The 13,208-nt window shown below is 34.2% G+C and overlaps 1 protein-coding gene across 1 annotated transcript; it reads left to right on the top strand.

The window, feature by feature from the left end:
• Positions 1 to 367: 367 nt before the first annotated feature.
• LOC132051792 (sulfate transporter 3.1-like) lies at positions 368 to 8,799 on the top strand. The gene is made up of 12 exons (XM_059443003.1): positions 368 to 929; positions 1,520 to 1,727; positions 2,742 to 2,913; positions 3,459 to 3,524; positions 3,918 to 4,031; positions 4,895 to 5,011; positions 5,561 to 5,687; positions 6,393 to 6,679; positions 7,288 to 7,478; positions 7,575 to 7,657; positions 8,199 to 8,275; positions 8,389 to 8,799. The coding sequence occupies exons 1-12, from the start codon at positions 581 to 583 to the stop codon at positions 8,569 to 8,571; spliced, it is 1,974 nt and encodes a 657-aa protein (XP_059298986.1). The 5' UTR covers positions 368 to 580; the 3' UTR covers positions 8,572 to 8,799.
• Positions 8,800 to 13,208: the final 4,409 nt, after the last annotated feature.

Consider the following 13,208-nt stretch of genomic DNA (forward strand, 5'->3'; position numbering starts at 1 on the left):
TTGGGTCATTTAATTTGCGAACCCGGCAATACTGCCTAGCTTGTTAAGTTTATTGTGAAGCCTGCGTCATCATGAAAAAATATTGAGAAGTGTAAATTTAATCTATTGACCTAAGCTTGTTAAACTTACATGATCAAATCAGTGATCTCACTTAAGATTTATAATGCCTTTTTAAAATTTAAAAATTTTGAAATTTTGACTTCAACTACCTAATCTGTTGACCCGCCCAGCCTGTACATAAAGTTTTTTTGGCACAGAAATGGAATCGTGCGTTACCAGCACTTTGCTTCCTCGTGCTGAAATAAAAAAACAGCTGTTAAAACTGCGTCTTTGTGGCAGTTAATGCTGAAATAGAAGTATCAATATCAATCAAGAATTAGACAATTTGGTCCCTCATTCCCCTTGGTGCACCCGAAAAAATGTCCACGTTTCATTGTTCATTTTCTCTATATAAAGCACCCTTCTAGTCCAAGCCAGTCCAATTAACCAATATACAACTATCTTCTTTAAAGCTTCACAACTCTAGAAATTGCAGTACAAAAGTATTGCTTACAAATATAGTAAAATTGAGTGTGTGGAAATGGGTAACGCTGACAATGATGAGTATCCATTATCAGTAAATGGGGAGAGAAGAAAAGCACACAGAGTTGAAATTCCACCACCACAATCATTTTTCAAGTCTCTAAAGAACACAGTAAAAGAAACATTGTTTCCTGATGATCCACTTAGGCAATTCAAGAACCAGCCACCTCTCAGGAAATTTATGCTTGGTCTTCAGTACTTTTTCCCAATTTTCGAATGGGGTCATCGTTACACCTTTGGTTTCTTCAAATCTGACCTTATTGCTGGGATTACTATTGCTAGTCTTGCCATTCCTCAGGGAATTAGCTATGCAAAACTTGCCAATTTGCCACCTGTTCTTGGCCTATGTAAGTCATAATCTATGGTATAGTTCTTTTTTTAATATAACACTGCTGTTTGTGCTAACTTGTGAGCACCTTAATTAATTCATTGGGTATATACTTGCTGTCTTCCCACAATAATAAAGGTGTATCTGGAATTTAGATTTGATGGATTATACATTTGTAAATATTATTCGGACTCTTCAAAAATGTTGTCGCATGCACCCCATGTCAGTGAATTGCATTATACTTTTGAAAGATTCGACACGCACCTGTCGACATTTTTGAAAAGTCTGAACAACATAAATTCTCACCACCGAAACTAATGCACTTTTGCAATTACGGGTTCAGATTTTAATATTTACTTCCTTCATTCACTTTTACTTATCACAATAGACTTTGCACGCCCCTTAAAAAGCAGTAAATGAAGTGCATACTTGACCATAATACCCATATTAATGATGTATAAATTTAACGAACTTGAGAAATGATTTGAGGAATGAGTAGTTAATGTTAAGTGTAAAACAGAAAAAATAAAATTGTCTTTCTCTTGATATGATAAAGTAGAAGGAGGGAGTATTTAATTTATGATTTGTTGGTTATTTTGGCAACTGCAGATTCGAGTTTTGTTCCGCCACTAGTGTACGCAGTAATGGGAAGTTCAAGAGATTTAGCAGTTGGGACAGTTGCAGTAGCATCACTTCTCATTGCTTCAATGTTAGGCGATGAAGTTAATCCAACTGACAATCCAACACTTTATCTTCATCTTGCCTTAACCGCCACATTCTTCGCCGGAGTATTTGAAGCCGCCCTTGGCATTTTCAGGTAATTAATTACTTCCTCTGTCCCAGAAAAATTGTTCTCTTTTTCTTTCTAGTCTATCCCAAAAAGATTGTCTCCTTTTTATATTTGGAAACAATTTAATTTTATAAGATGATTTACAGCCACACAAATATATAAGGCTTATTTTGGACCACACATTTCAAAAAGCTTCTTTTATTTCTTAAACTTTGTGCCAAGTCAAAAGAGGATAATTTTTTTTTGTGACGGAGAGAGTACTTGTTTCTAGTCTCCGTTTATATGACGCTCTTTTCTTTTCAATCAGTTTGTGATTTTTTTAAATATTTACTACTCCCTCCCTTCACTTTTACCTGTCACGTTTCGCTTCTTAAAAGTCAATTTGACTAATCTTCAGAGCTAAATTAGATTATATTAATATAATATTTTAAAATTAAAATTTAGATATTAAAAAAAATATACGAAAATTACTATAAGTTGCAATTCTTCTCATATTAATATGATGAAAAAAATACATTTTAAAATGTTAATCAAAGTCTATGTAGTTTGACTCTTAAGAAGCGAAACTTGAAATGTAAAAGTGAACAGAGGGAGTTATAATAATTTAACTTTAATCTTCCCCTTTTACTTCTAACTAATTCATTTATAGCCACATAAATTTTTACGGCTCATCTCATACTACAAATTTCAAAAAAAATTGTTTTATCTTAAATTCCACATTCACGTAAATTGAGAAGAAGGGAGTAGATATACAGTGACCTTTCTTCTTTTTTCACTACTTCCATTGTACATACTTTTGTTTTGTTTCCATTTTAACCATCAACTATGTATTAATCACTGGAATTAAGTTATATGTACTGTTTTTTTACACTATTCAGTATATGTAATTTTTTGATAGGAGGTTAATTATCATTTTGATCATATTAATTATTAATGCTTGTTAAGAAATTGACCTGATTGTGTAAATATTATTTACATTGTCGATTCATAGAACATAAACTTCAATTGATGGTAACGTTAGTTGGGTTAATAATTTTGCAGGCTGGGATTTATTGTGGATTTTCTATCTCATGCAACCATAGTGGGATTCATGGGAGGAGCAGCCACAGTTGTGATACTACAGCAGCTAAAGGGGATACTTGGTCTTAACCATTTTACTCAGTCCACTGATATCGTTAACGTCCTGCGTTCCGTTTTTACCCAAACGCATGAGGTACATAAATATAGATTGATTGTATAAAAAAAATTGTCACTGTAGTATAACATGTTATAGTACCTCCTTTTCCCCCGTACTTTTCTATGATGGCATATTCTTTTTCTTTATCTGGTTCATCCCTGGTTCATCTGAACTTAGTACTTTTGGCGTGTAGACAATTTCGTTAAAAATCTACCACAATCATTATAACTAGTAAATATGAACACATAACTTTTAAAATACATAATGCTAAAAAGCTTAAAAGTTGAATTCATAAAAATTAAATCATAAATCTGCTTCTGCTATTGTATGGTCTTGTCTATGAATAGAGTATCACACTTGAAATGTCAAGTGGTAGGGGAGGTGCCTCAGTTCTTATTTCCATTTTAGGTTTGAAATTAAGGAGAGCGTAACACATGTTTCATATGCAACAATTAATCTTTCTCAAGTCTCATTCAGTAATTAAAGACTACTATACCGCACGTACAATTTTAGGTGAACATAAAAGTCATGAGGATTAGTTTTTCTTTTACTTATGATTACTGACAAAATAATTATTGCAGTGGCGATGGCAAAGTGCGGTGTTGGGTTTCTGTTTCATTTTCTACCTGCTCGCGGCTAGATTCTTCGTAAGTTGCCACTTACTTTGACCTTTTGAAACATGAATATATAGTACCTTGAAAACAATTTGTTAATGAATTTAAGTTATATACACTATAGTATCACGTTTCTTTATAATTAAATATTATTATGAAGAAATTTTGTATGTAATTACTTAATAAATAACTCGTGTAAATATTATTTACACCGACAGTGCATATAACTTAAACTCTTTATTATATAGTTTAACTCTTATGCATATTCGACGGTGTAAAAATTCTTTCCAAAATTATATTATTTATAAAATAAATAGTTAAGTTATATTTACTGACAGTTTAAAAAAAATTATGCTATCACTGCAATTTTAGTGGAAAACTGTTAATGTTGGTTACTACTATATTAATGGAAATGCATGCATGCAGAGCAAAAAAAGACCAAAGTTTTTCTGGGTATCAGCAATGGCTCCATTGATTTCCGTCATACTGGGAACTATTCTTGTTTATTTCACTCACGCTGAAAACCACGGTGTTCAAGTGGTAAGTCTTTTAATTTATTTTGTTTTCTTAATTTCTAGAAGGTTTATAATATAAGTTACAGTCACCGTTTTTTTGGCTCCGCCAAATTAATACCTAGACTTTATAAAAAACAAACGATGCAAAAACGTTCTAGACTTGGCTAAAAAATTCAATTTGACTGGTGAACTACCATGACTAGTATACTTTTACAACATAAATACTTGGGGGGCGGGGGGGTGGGGTTGCTGATGTGATATTTCTGCTATTTGGATTATTGAGTTTGGAGTGTTAAATTTGCATTGTGATTCTTGTGGTTTTCGTATTGCACACGTTCACTCGAAATGGTCGACCTACCAATTGCCATGATTGACTGATATTAAAATGTTTAAAGAACACTGGCCCAGCAAATTTGCTGCTCATTGAGTCATGGCATTATCTTTACACAATTTGAAACGGACATTTCAAAGTGATGGTATTCTTTTTCCTCAAGTTACTTATTTCACAATTAAAAAATCAAATCAGACAATGAAATTGAGATAGAATGAAGTTTATTGAATAATTGCAGTTGATGATTCTTTTGGTGAAATATATTATGGTAATTTTAGAGTGGGGTAAGTGAGTTAAAAAAAAGGACAAAAAAAAAAGACACCTTCTCTTAATTTAAAGTTACAATTTAATGGTTATATATTAATTTATTTTATGTAGCTTAGATATTGTTTGGATCTTATTAAAAGTTTGATCTCCCATCAAAGGTCCACTTCCTTTTTTTTTTACCTTTTCTTCTTCTGCAACTTGTAAAATTAAAAAAAGCGCAAGTGATAATTTGTGAGTGCATTATGTGAGTGATATTTGGATATGGTTTATGTGAATGAAAATATGAACAGGTAGGGAAGCTGAAGAAAGGATTGAATCCAGTGTCAATAACGGATTTTTCATTTGGAGCACCCTATCTCTCGATCGCTATCAAAACAGGCATTGTCACTGGTGTCGTGTCTCTTGCTGTAAGCTTTCCACTTTTGTCCTCATTCTCCCCCTACTTGCATTATTTGTCAAAATTATCTTTGACAGTGATTAAAATTTGACTACTGAGACTTGCTTTAGTAGTAAACACCTTTGCCACTAATCAACAATGTATTTGAATTTTTCAAAAATATTATTGTACGTATGTCGGATTTTAAAAATATACACTTTATCGGAGGATATTCGAAACACATCTATTGACAATATTCAAAAGTCCGAGCAACATATCTAATCAACGTATATACTGGTGGTTTGTGTCATGTAAAGAGTAATGAACGCTGCCCACCCTTCGAAAGGGTTGGAAAGAATATTAAAAATAGTCAATTCATACCATATAGAGTCATGTCATGAACTTACAGATTCAAGGACTTTTTAACGATAGTTACCAATTAAGATTTTGTATACTACTGTATACTTATTGTAAGTATTAATTAACATTGTTTAAAAATGAAGATTTTCTTAGACTCATCATGATATCATGAGGGTAAAAAAGACGATAAATTAAAGTTTGATGGGGACTGATGACACAGGAAGGAATAGCAGTGGGTCGAAGCTTTGCAATGTACAAGAACTATAATATAGATGGAAACAAAGAGATGATCGCTTTTGGTATGATGAACATCGTTGGCTCTTGCACTTCCTGCTACCTCACTACTGGTAACTTTTTTCTTAACTCTCTCTTTTTATTCCCTGAAAGCTGCTTTTACCCGAAAGCACATGATTGTATGGACCATCATGTCCAAAACACACACATAAAAGTAGCAAATAAATGCAGAAAGTGACGAGAAAAGACCTATCATAATAAGAAAAGGGTTAATCTGATATCACTAAACTTACTCCCTATATATAATACTAACGTCACAAAAATTATATTTTATAACAGTAATATTAACCGACTTACTATTTGTAACACTAAAGTCACAAAATTAATTTTGTCACACTAAGGCCACTAAACTAACAATTTGTAATGGCTAAAGTCACAAAATGGGTTATTTAACAGTAAAGCCACTAAACTATATTTTAGTTGCCCAGAAAATACAAATCAACGAAAAGTTAAATAATCGGTGCCGGACGATGACACGCATGTAATCGCCACATCATTATTTTGTCACTGTGTATATGGCACGTGAGAAATTTTTAAGTAACAATTATTCACATTGTCATAACATATATTTCAAACATAAACAATTAACAAAACATTAGATTTGAAAAGCAACGATGACGAGACGCGTGCTTTGGCAGCTCTACCATATTCGTACATATGATTTGCAGCAACTCGTTTTTTCTTTTTTGTTTCATTTAATATAATATCTAAGTAAAATATATGTGATCAAGTTGCTAATCAGAAAAGTGAAAGTGCAGGTCCATTTTCGCGATCAGCAGTGAACTTCAATGCAGGATGCAAAACAGCAGTATCAAACATAGTGATGGCACTGGCAGTAATGTTTACACTGTTACTGCTAACACCATTATTCCACTACACTCCATTAGTGGTGTTGTCAGCCATAATAGTTTCTGCAATGTTCGGGCTCATCGACTATAAGGCTGCAATTCATCTCTGGCACGTCGACAAATTTGATTTCTTGGTGTGCATGAGTGCATACTTTGGTGTCGTCTTTGCCAGTGTCGAAATTGGCTTAGTCATTGCAGTACGTATCCGTTTCTAACAATTATTTAAGTTTTCTACATTCACACCATACATAATTTTTATACACTATCGGATTAATTTAACATGTTATAAAAGATCTGTTACCATTTATTCTCGTGTTACAAATAAACATTAATTATATATAGGAGTTTAACTTCTATATACTAGTAGTGCAAAGAATTGTTGCAGTTGCACAAATAATATTGAATCAGAAAGGTCAATAATAAATGGAACTAGTTACTTGAACAACAAAACAGAGAACATAGTGCAATAGGTAAAATCACATGATAATATAAATAGAAATTATTAAACAAATTCTCCTTGGCGTAAGATTGACTGTGTAATATATTACTAGCAGTTTAGTATAACTTGTGATAGTCGGTTAATTAGTTTTACCAGGTTCTAACTCATGGTTATCATAAAATTCACATATAATTACCTTACAAGTAACTTGATTTTATAAATATTTTTTACACTGTCAATGCATAAAACTTGAACTCTATATATAGTTCTAACAAATACGCCGTACTCTTTAGATAGACTTATCTTTATTTCAAGTTAGGCAAAGATTTAACTCTTAATTGCTTTAAACTTTTAATGCAAATGCAGGTTGCTTTGTCGTTGCTGAGGGTGTTGCTATTTATAGCAAGGCCAAGAACACTAGTACTTGGTAACATTCCTGATTCCAACATCTATAGAAATGTCGAGCATTACCCTAACACAGACACTGTTGAGGGCGTTCTCATACTTGACCTTGGTGCACCTATTTACTTTACCAATTCTAGCTACTTAAGAGAGAGGTAATTTTAGACTCTAAAATAACTATTAAACTACATTCTTCGTTATTCATGTAATGATGCAAGCGCTAATTGTGAAGTCTATTTCAACTTTTATAGGATCTATAGGTGGATTAACGACGAGGAAGACAAGCTAAAATCTTCAGAAGAGACATTGCAATATGTTATACTTGACATGGGAGGTAAATTACCTTCTCACATATATGTTTATGATCTTGAAGTTTGACCACCAAGGGTTGTGTAGGATAGGTAGGATTCCTCTTCTCTTAATCACAGGTCTCAGATTTGAGCTTTTGGAATAGAAAAAATCTTGGTAAAGAGCGAATATTCCCCATTTAATGGGTCTCATGCGGCGAGAGTCCGGATAAATCGTGCCCCAAAACTGGTACCAAACACCGATGGAAAACCATAATAAAATAAAATAAAAATAAAAATAAGATCTTGAAGTTTGAAAATTTCTTAATAATCCTAAGTAGGAAAAGAAATAATGACATGCTAAAAGAATTTACGTTATATAAAGTGACAGTATATAGATAATTTATCTCTCGGTGTAGTTTATTGGCTATAGTTGGTTTTCGTTCTATTTTTCCAAGTTACCATATGGGGCTTGATACGAAGAGTTATCTATTATTGTAGGTCATGGTATGAAAAGACGTTATACACTGATATGTGATATCGCACAAAAATAAAAACTTAGTACTAATATTCTTTATATGATGACAGCTGTAGGCAACATTGATACTAGCGGAATTAGCATGCTAGAAGAAGTCAAGAAAAATCTTGATAGAAGAGATCTCAAGGTAAGCCTCTTTTGATAAATGAATCTTTTGCAAGTACTTATGAATTGCTAATTAATTCCAATATATATGCAACAAAAGTATAATATAATGTGTGATTTTTTGTTGGATTGCAGCTTGTATTGGCAAATCCAGGGGCAGAGGTAATGAAGAAGTTGAACAAGTCCAAATTCATAGAGACACTAGGACAAGAATGGATATTTCTAACTGTGGGGGAAGCTGTGGAATCATGCAACTACATGCTTCATTCCTGCAAACCAAAATCTGGCACAGATGGTTCATTTAGCAACAACGTTTGATACCTCTTTGCAACACTACAGTTATTTAATATGTATATATATTATATGTTACTGCGATGCGTCGAATTTATAACGAGGCTGTGTAACATATTGGCTTAATTTGAGCTTTGAGTTGTTGGCCAAATTCTAGACACACCTTCCGGATTAAGAGTCGGAAGGGTCTTTTTTCCCCATCATTTATGTACACGGTATTAAGCCTAATTAAAGGAAGTGTTTTACCTGTACGTTTATATATAGCTTCTCAAGATTGCCAGAAAATTTTACTTACCTACTAGGCCATCTGCAATTCTGCTTCTCCAACTATTTGAGATTATTTGTATCATTGTATAGTCTGATCCCTGTTATCCACTGTGTTCAAACCAGAATATATAAGCAGAAATCTAAATTAAATAAAGATAATTTTTCGAGTCAACAAAATTCACTGTGTATCCTCAAGGAATTTAATCCCCCCACAGTATTCGAGGTATTGAATTATTTCCTCCGAAAATGGAATGAAATTTGCCTTGTTGGAGAAGCTGCACTTCAAATTCTGACAACCTTGGACACCAAGAACAAAATAAACCACAGGACTCTATTCCTTTTGACTAATGATGCAGAGAAGAGGGAAGAACAAAAAGGTACGAGCCTATTGCCTTAATGAAGAAAAGGTACGAACAAAAATAAAAAGAAAATATTTTCTTGGTCAAAAAAATAATCAATCAATCAAATAATCTAAGTTTATTGAAGTAGAGCCATGTCGTGAGGGCTTACTTTCTTCCCAATTCTTTAAGCTAGTGTAGAAGTGCTTTTCTGTTTATATCCAACAAATTCTTCTCTTTCCTCCAAGTACGTGGGACAAGATCGCTTCATTTCTCATTCACAACCCAAGTTATAGATCATGGGTTCGAATCTCATTCACACCAAAAATCCGACAATCCCCCACAGGAATGGGAAATGAGCATATACTTTTAAACATGCAAAAGATTAGATATTAAGAATTAATAGTCTCTGGATAAATAGGTTATCCTTTGAACTTCTTGTAGTGAATAAATATTAGATATACTTGGTCTATCAATAGATATGATATCCTTGAACCGTCGATCTTTGGTATATACCTTGACAATATAAAACACATAATTAATTCTTGACCGTCTTTAGTCTTCATTGTTATGTTCGTTTCAGTGATGAACACCGCTTAGTTGCATGCGTGCATAGAGAATTGGTCTTACGATCATTCTCTTTGAAGTGGCTAACACTTCTCACTCATATAGATGATCCTAAATGTGTAGCCCATAGATACACTATAGCCAGCCATACCAGCTGATTTGACAGGGCATGCTTATTCGGAGGTTCGGGGTCTAGTCTGCCGCCGGACAACTTTCTTGAGTTGACTATCTTCGCTTGTAGCCGAACAGTTTGACCCCTCTCTGGGAATGGAAAAAGATGGCTCTGATCGATCTGTATGATACACTATTTGTTTTTTCATATCAACTTTAGGAACCATTAAAAAGCTACTCCCTCTGTCCCAATTTATATGACACTTTTTGCTTACCGAGATTCAAACTGCATGAACTTTAACCAACATTTTAAGATGTATTTTTTCACCAAATTGATGTGAGAAAAGCTTCAACTTATAGAACTTCTCATGTAGTTTTCAAAGATATAAATTTTGATGTTAAAATATTGAGTTAGTCTAATCCAATTTAGCTTCAAAGTTTAGTCAAATTGATCAAAAAGCGAAAAGTGCCACATAAATTGGGACGGAGGGAGTATAACGCTTTATCCTTGTTTGTGAACATTTTCTTGTTACAAGAATGAGTTGAGTTCTTGTCACGGCCCAACTAGAGGGCCATGACGGGCACCCGATGTAGCGCCCCCTTTTTAGGAGGGTGCCACTTACGAATCAAAAGCAAATTTCATACCTCAACGTTCAAAATGAATTCACTCAATAAGACATTCACAATAATTTAGTAGCGAAAATAGGCCCATGAAACAAATTTCAAAGTGCATACCTAAGTGTGTCACGTGGATTATATACGCAAGTCCCCCACATATGCAAAATGAACACGCTCGTGCAAATGTGATCTTCTTTTAAGCTTCCAAATAGTCTACCTCGATAGTAGTCCTTAAGTCTCCCTCGGAGCATCACCTACGATAGTAACAAACTATCGCTAAGCGTGAAGCTTAGTGGTACATAACTTAACTAGCATTTCGTTTCAAAAAGAGAGACAGCTAAATTAGGAGCCCACAATAAATTCTAGGAATCGGCTTGTCAAAATTATCATAAAGTACATAACGATAGTATAATGGTTTCGAGGAGATGAAATATCAACAAGTTCTAAATCAAGGTACCATTCCTTCGAGAACGTAAGTATCATATATTCAAATAGTTAAAGATATCAATATTCAAAACCTCGCGTATCAAGAAGCTTTCCAAAGCAATTCCAAGAATTTCCACCCTTTGGTAAATTTGTAGTTCACTATGAATCAAATATAAGTGCAAAAGTAAGTTCAAGACGTAAGCTCATTTGAGTTATAGCCAAGTAGTTAATCAATGTACGACACTTTGAGAGGGTCACTAAGCCATAAGATAATTCAAGATACTAATATTTCAAATACTAAGTGTCAAGAATGCCTTCGAAGTTTCAAATACCGAGTCTCGAGAATGCTTTCGGAAATACCCATTCAAGAAGGCTTTCGAATCTAATTCACGAACGTCATTTAGTTAGTTAATTTCGCCCAACGCATACTTCATGCTATCACATCAAGCACTATCAAATATCAAGAAGGACCGAAGTCCGTATCAAGGGGACCGAAGTCCGTATCGGGGACCGAAGTCGTATCAAGGGGCCGAAGTCCAAATCAAGGGGACCGAAGTCCATATCGAGAGGGTCGTCACCCAATAATCAAGAGAATCAAGAGCCATGTTGAAAGTGGCTTTCCACTCGTACTAAAATGGACGAAAACCCATCGTCAAGACGAAATGCAAATCCAAGGTCAAGATGGGCAAGATCCGAAATCAAGAAGGGTCGTCGCCCCATAATCAAGAATGCAATAATGCTCAAGCAATCCGTATGTGTGGGCGAATTAAGTCGTCGTACGAAAATGCTTCATAAAACACCAATGTGATTTTAGCATACTTGAACCTCAATTTACAAGTCATACTCTCTCGATGATCACGTTGCCATATTGATGTGTCTCAAGATATTCTTCATGCCACAAAGCAAATAAACTATCCAAGTAGCACCAAACTCAATATGCCAACAAATTTTTACGTGGTTATTATTTCACCAAGATTAAAGCTTCTCACAACATCTCCAAACCAAATAAATTGAAAGCAAAGTTCAAGTTTAGGTGCAAACCTTAGAGCTTTAGAGCTAAAGCTCAAACAAACGTCAAGAACTTATAAACCTCCGAAGTGAAATCAAGTAGATATGTCGACTTCCTTAGCCAAATTTTCCTTAGTTTGTACAAGAGTATATATATGCCTTAACACGCAATCAAATATCTAATTAAGTTCAATAGTTTCAGCACATCAAAACTACCCACAATATTAGCGAAAATCACCTTAAACTGGCAAAACAGAATTTCTGGACAGTTCTACTGTCTTGTATTGTCGCTCAGTTTCGAAGGAGTAATTGGCAAAAATAGACTTGGTGGCCTCAATTAAAGTTGTATATATATGTCTTAGGGTCTCAGGGAAATTCGAATCACTCCTATATCAATTTTATACAAAGAGATATGCTCAAAATACTAACAGCAGTACATGCAGGTTTTTGCAAAACGAAAATCTGGGCAGCACCTGCCCTGTATTTCTTGGCCCCTTTTCGGGTGGATACAAGCAAAAGTGGGTTTTAGGGCCTGAACGAAAGTTTTAGGTATATGAATTAGCTTTCCAAAACATCTTGAATCACTCAAAACGGAGCTGTATACAAGGAGTTATGCTAAAAACACTAACAGCAGTCCAATCCAAAAACGGGTTTGAAACTTACCTTAATCGCGTGGAGTTGTTTGGGGGCTCCTCCAAGGAAATTCTTGAGGATTGATTTAGTAGATGAATGTTATGAGAGGAGAGAGAGTTTCTAGGTCTCCTTTGTCTAGAGAGAAAACGAAATTGTGGAGGTGGGAGGAAAAATAAGAGACAAGGATACTTATCTTACTTAATAAGATTTGAAGAAATCAATAAAATATTTTGTATCTTCCTTGAGAAGTTTGCAAGAATTTATTAAAATGAATCAAGTATCATACTTGATAAGATTGCAAGAATTTAAATAAAATAATCTAAAAAGGCTTTCCGCTTTTGTAAATATCCATCTAATCCATCAAATAAATTACTAAGATAATAATGGGAGTATTTTACATACTACACCATAACACCTCAAACAAGTTTCAAATGTCGTCAAGTCCATATTCGCGAAATGTGAAGTACCATATGCCCTTACTATCAAGATGTGGTCGGTTGACAATTCAAGTGTTAGTAAAAAATTTCGGGGTGTTACACCCGAAGCTAACACACCGAGCACCTCTAAACATACATCTCATAATCATTTCTGGGTGGGCCATAAACATAGCTCATGGATATCATTATATGTAAGGACATATATCACAATATAACGGCACATCTCTATATAATCTTCAACAATTATGCCCATCGTCAC

This window comes from Lycium ferocissimum, chromosome 1 (assembly GCF_029784015.1).
Source record: "Lycium ferocissimum isolate CSIRO_LF1 chromosome 1, AGI_CSIRO_Lferr_CH_V1, whole genome shotgun sequence".
NCBI classification, from domain to species: Eukaryota; Viridiplantae; Streptophyta; class Magnoliopsida; order Solanales; family Solanaceae; genus Lycium; species Lycium ferocissimum.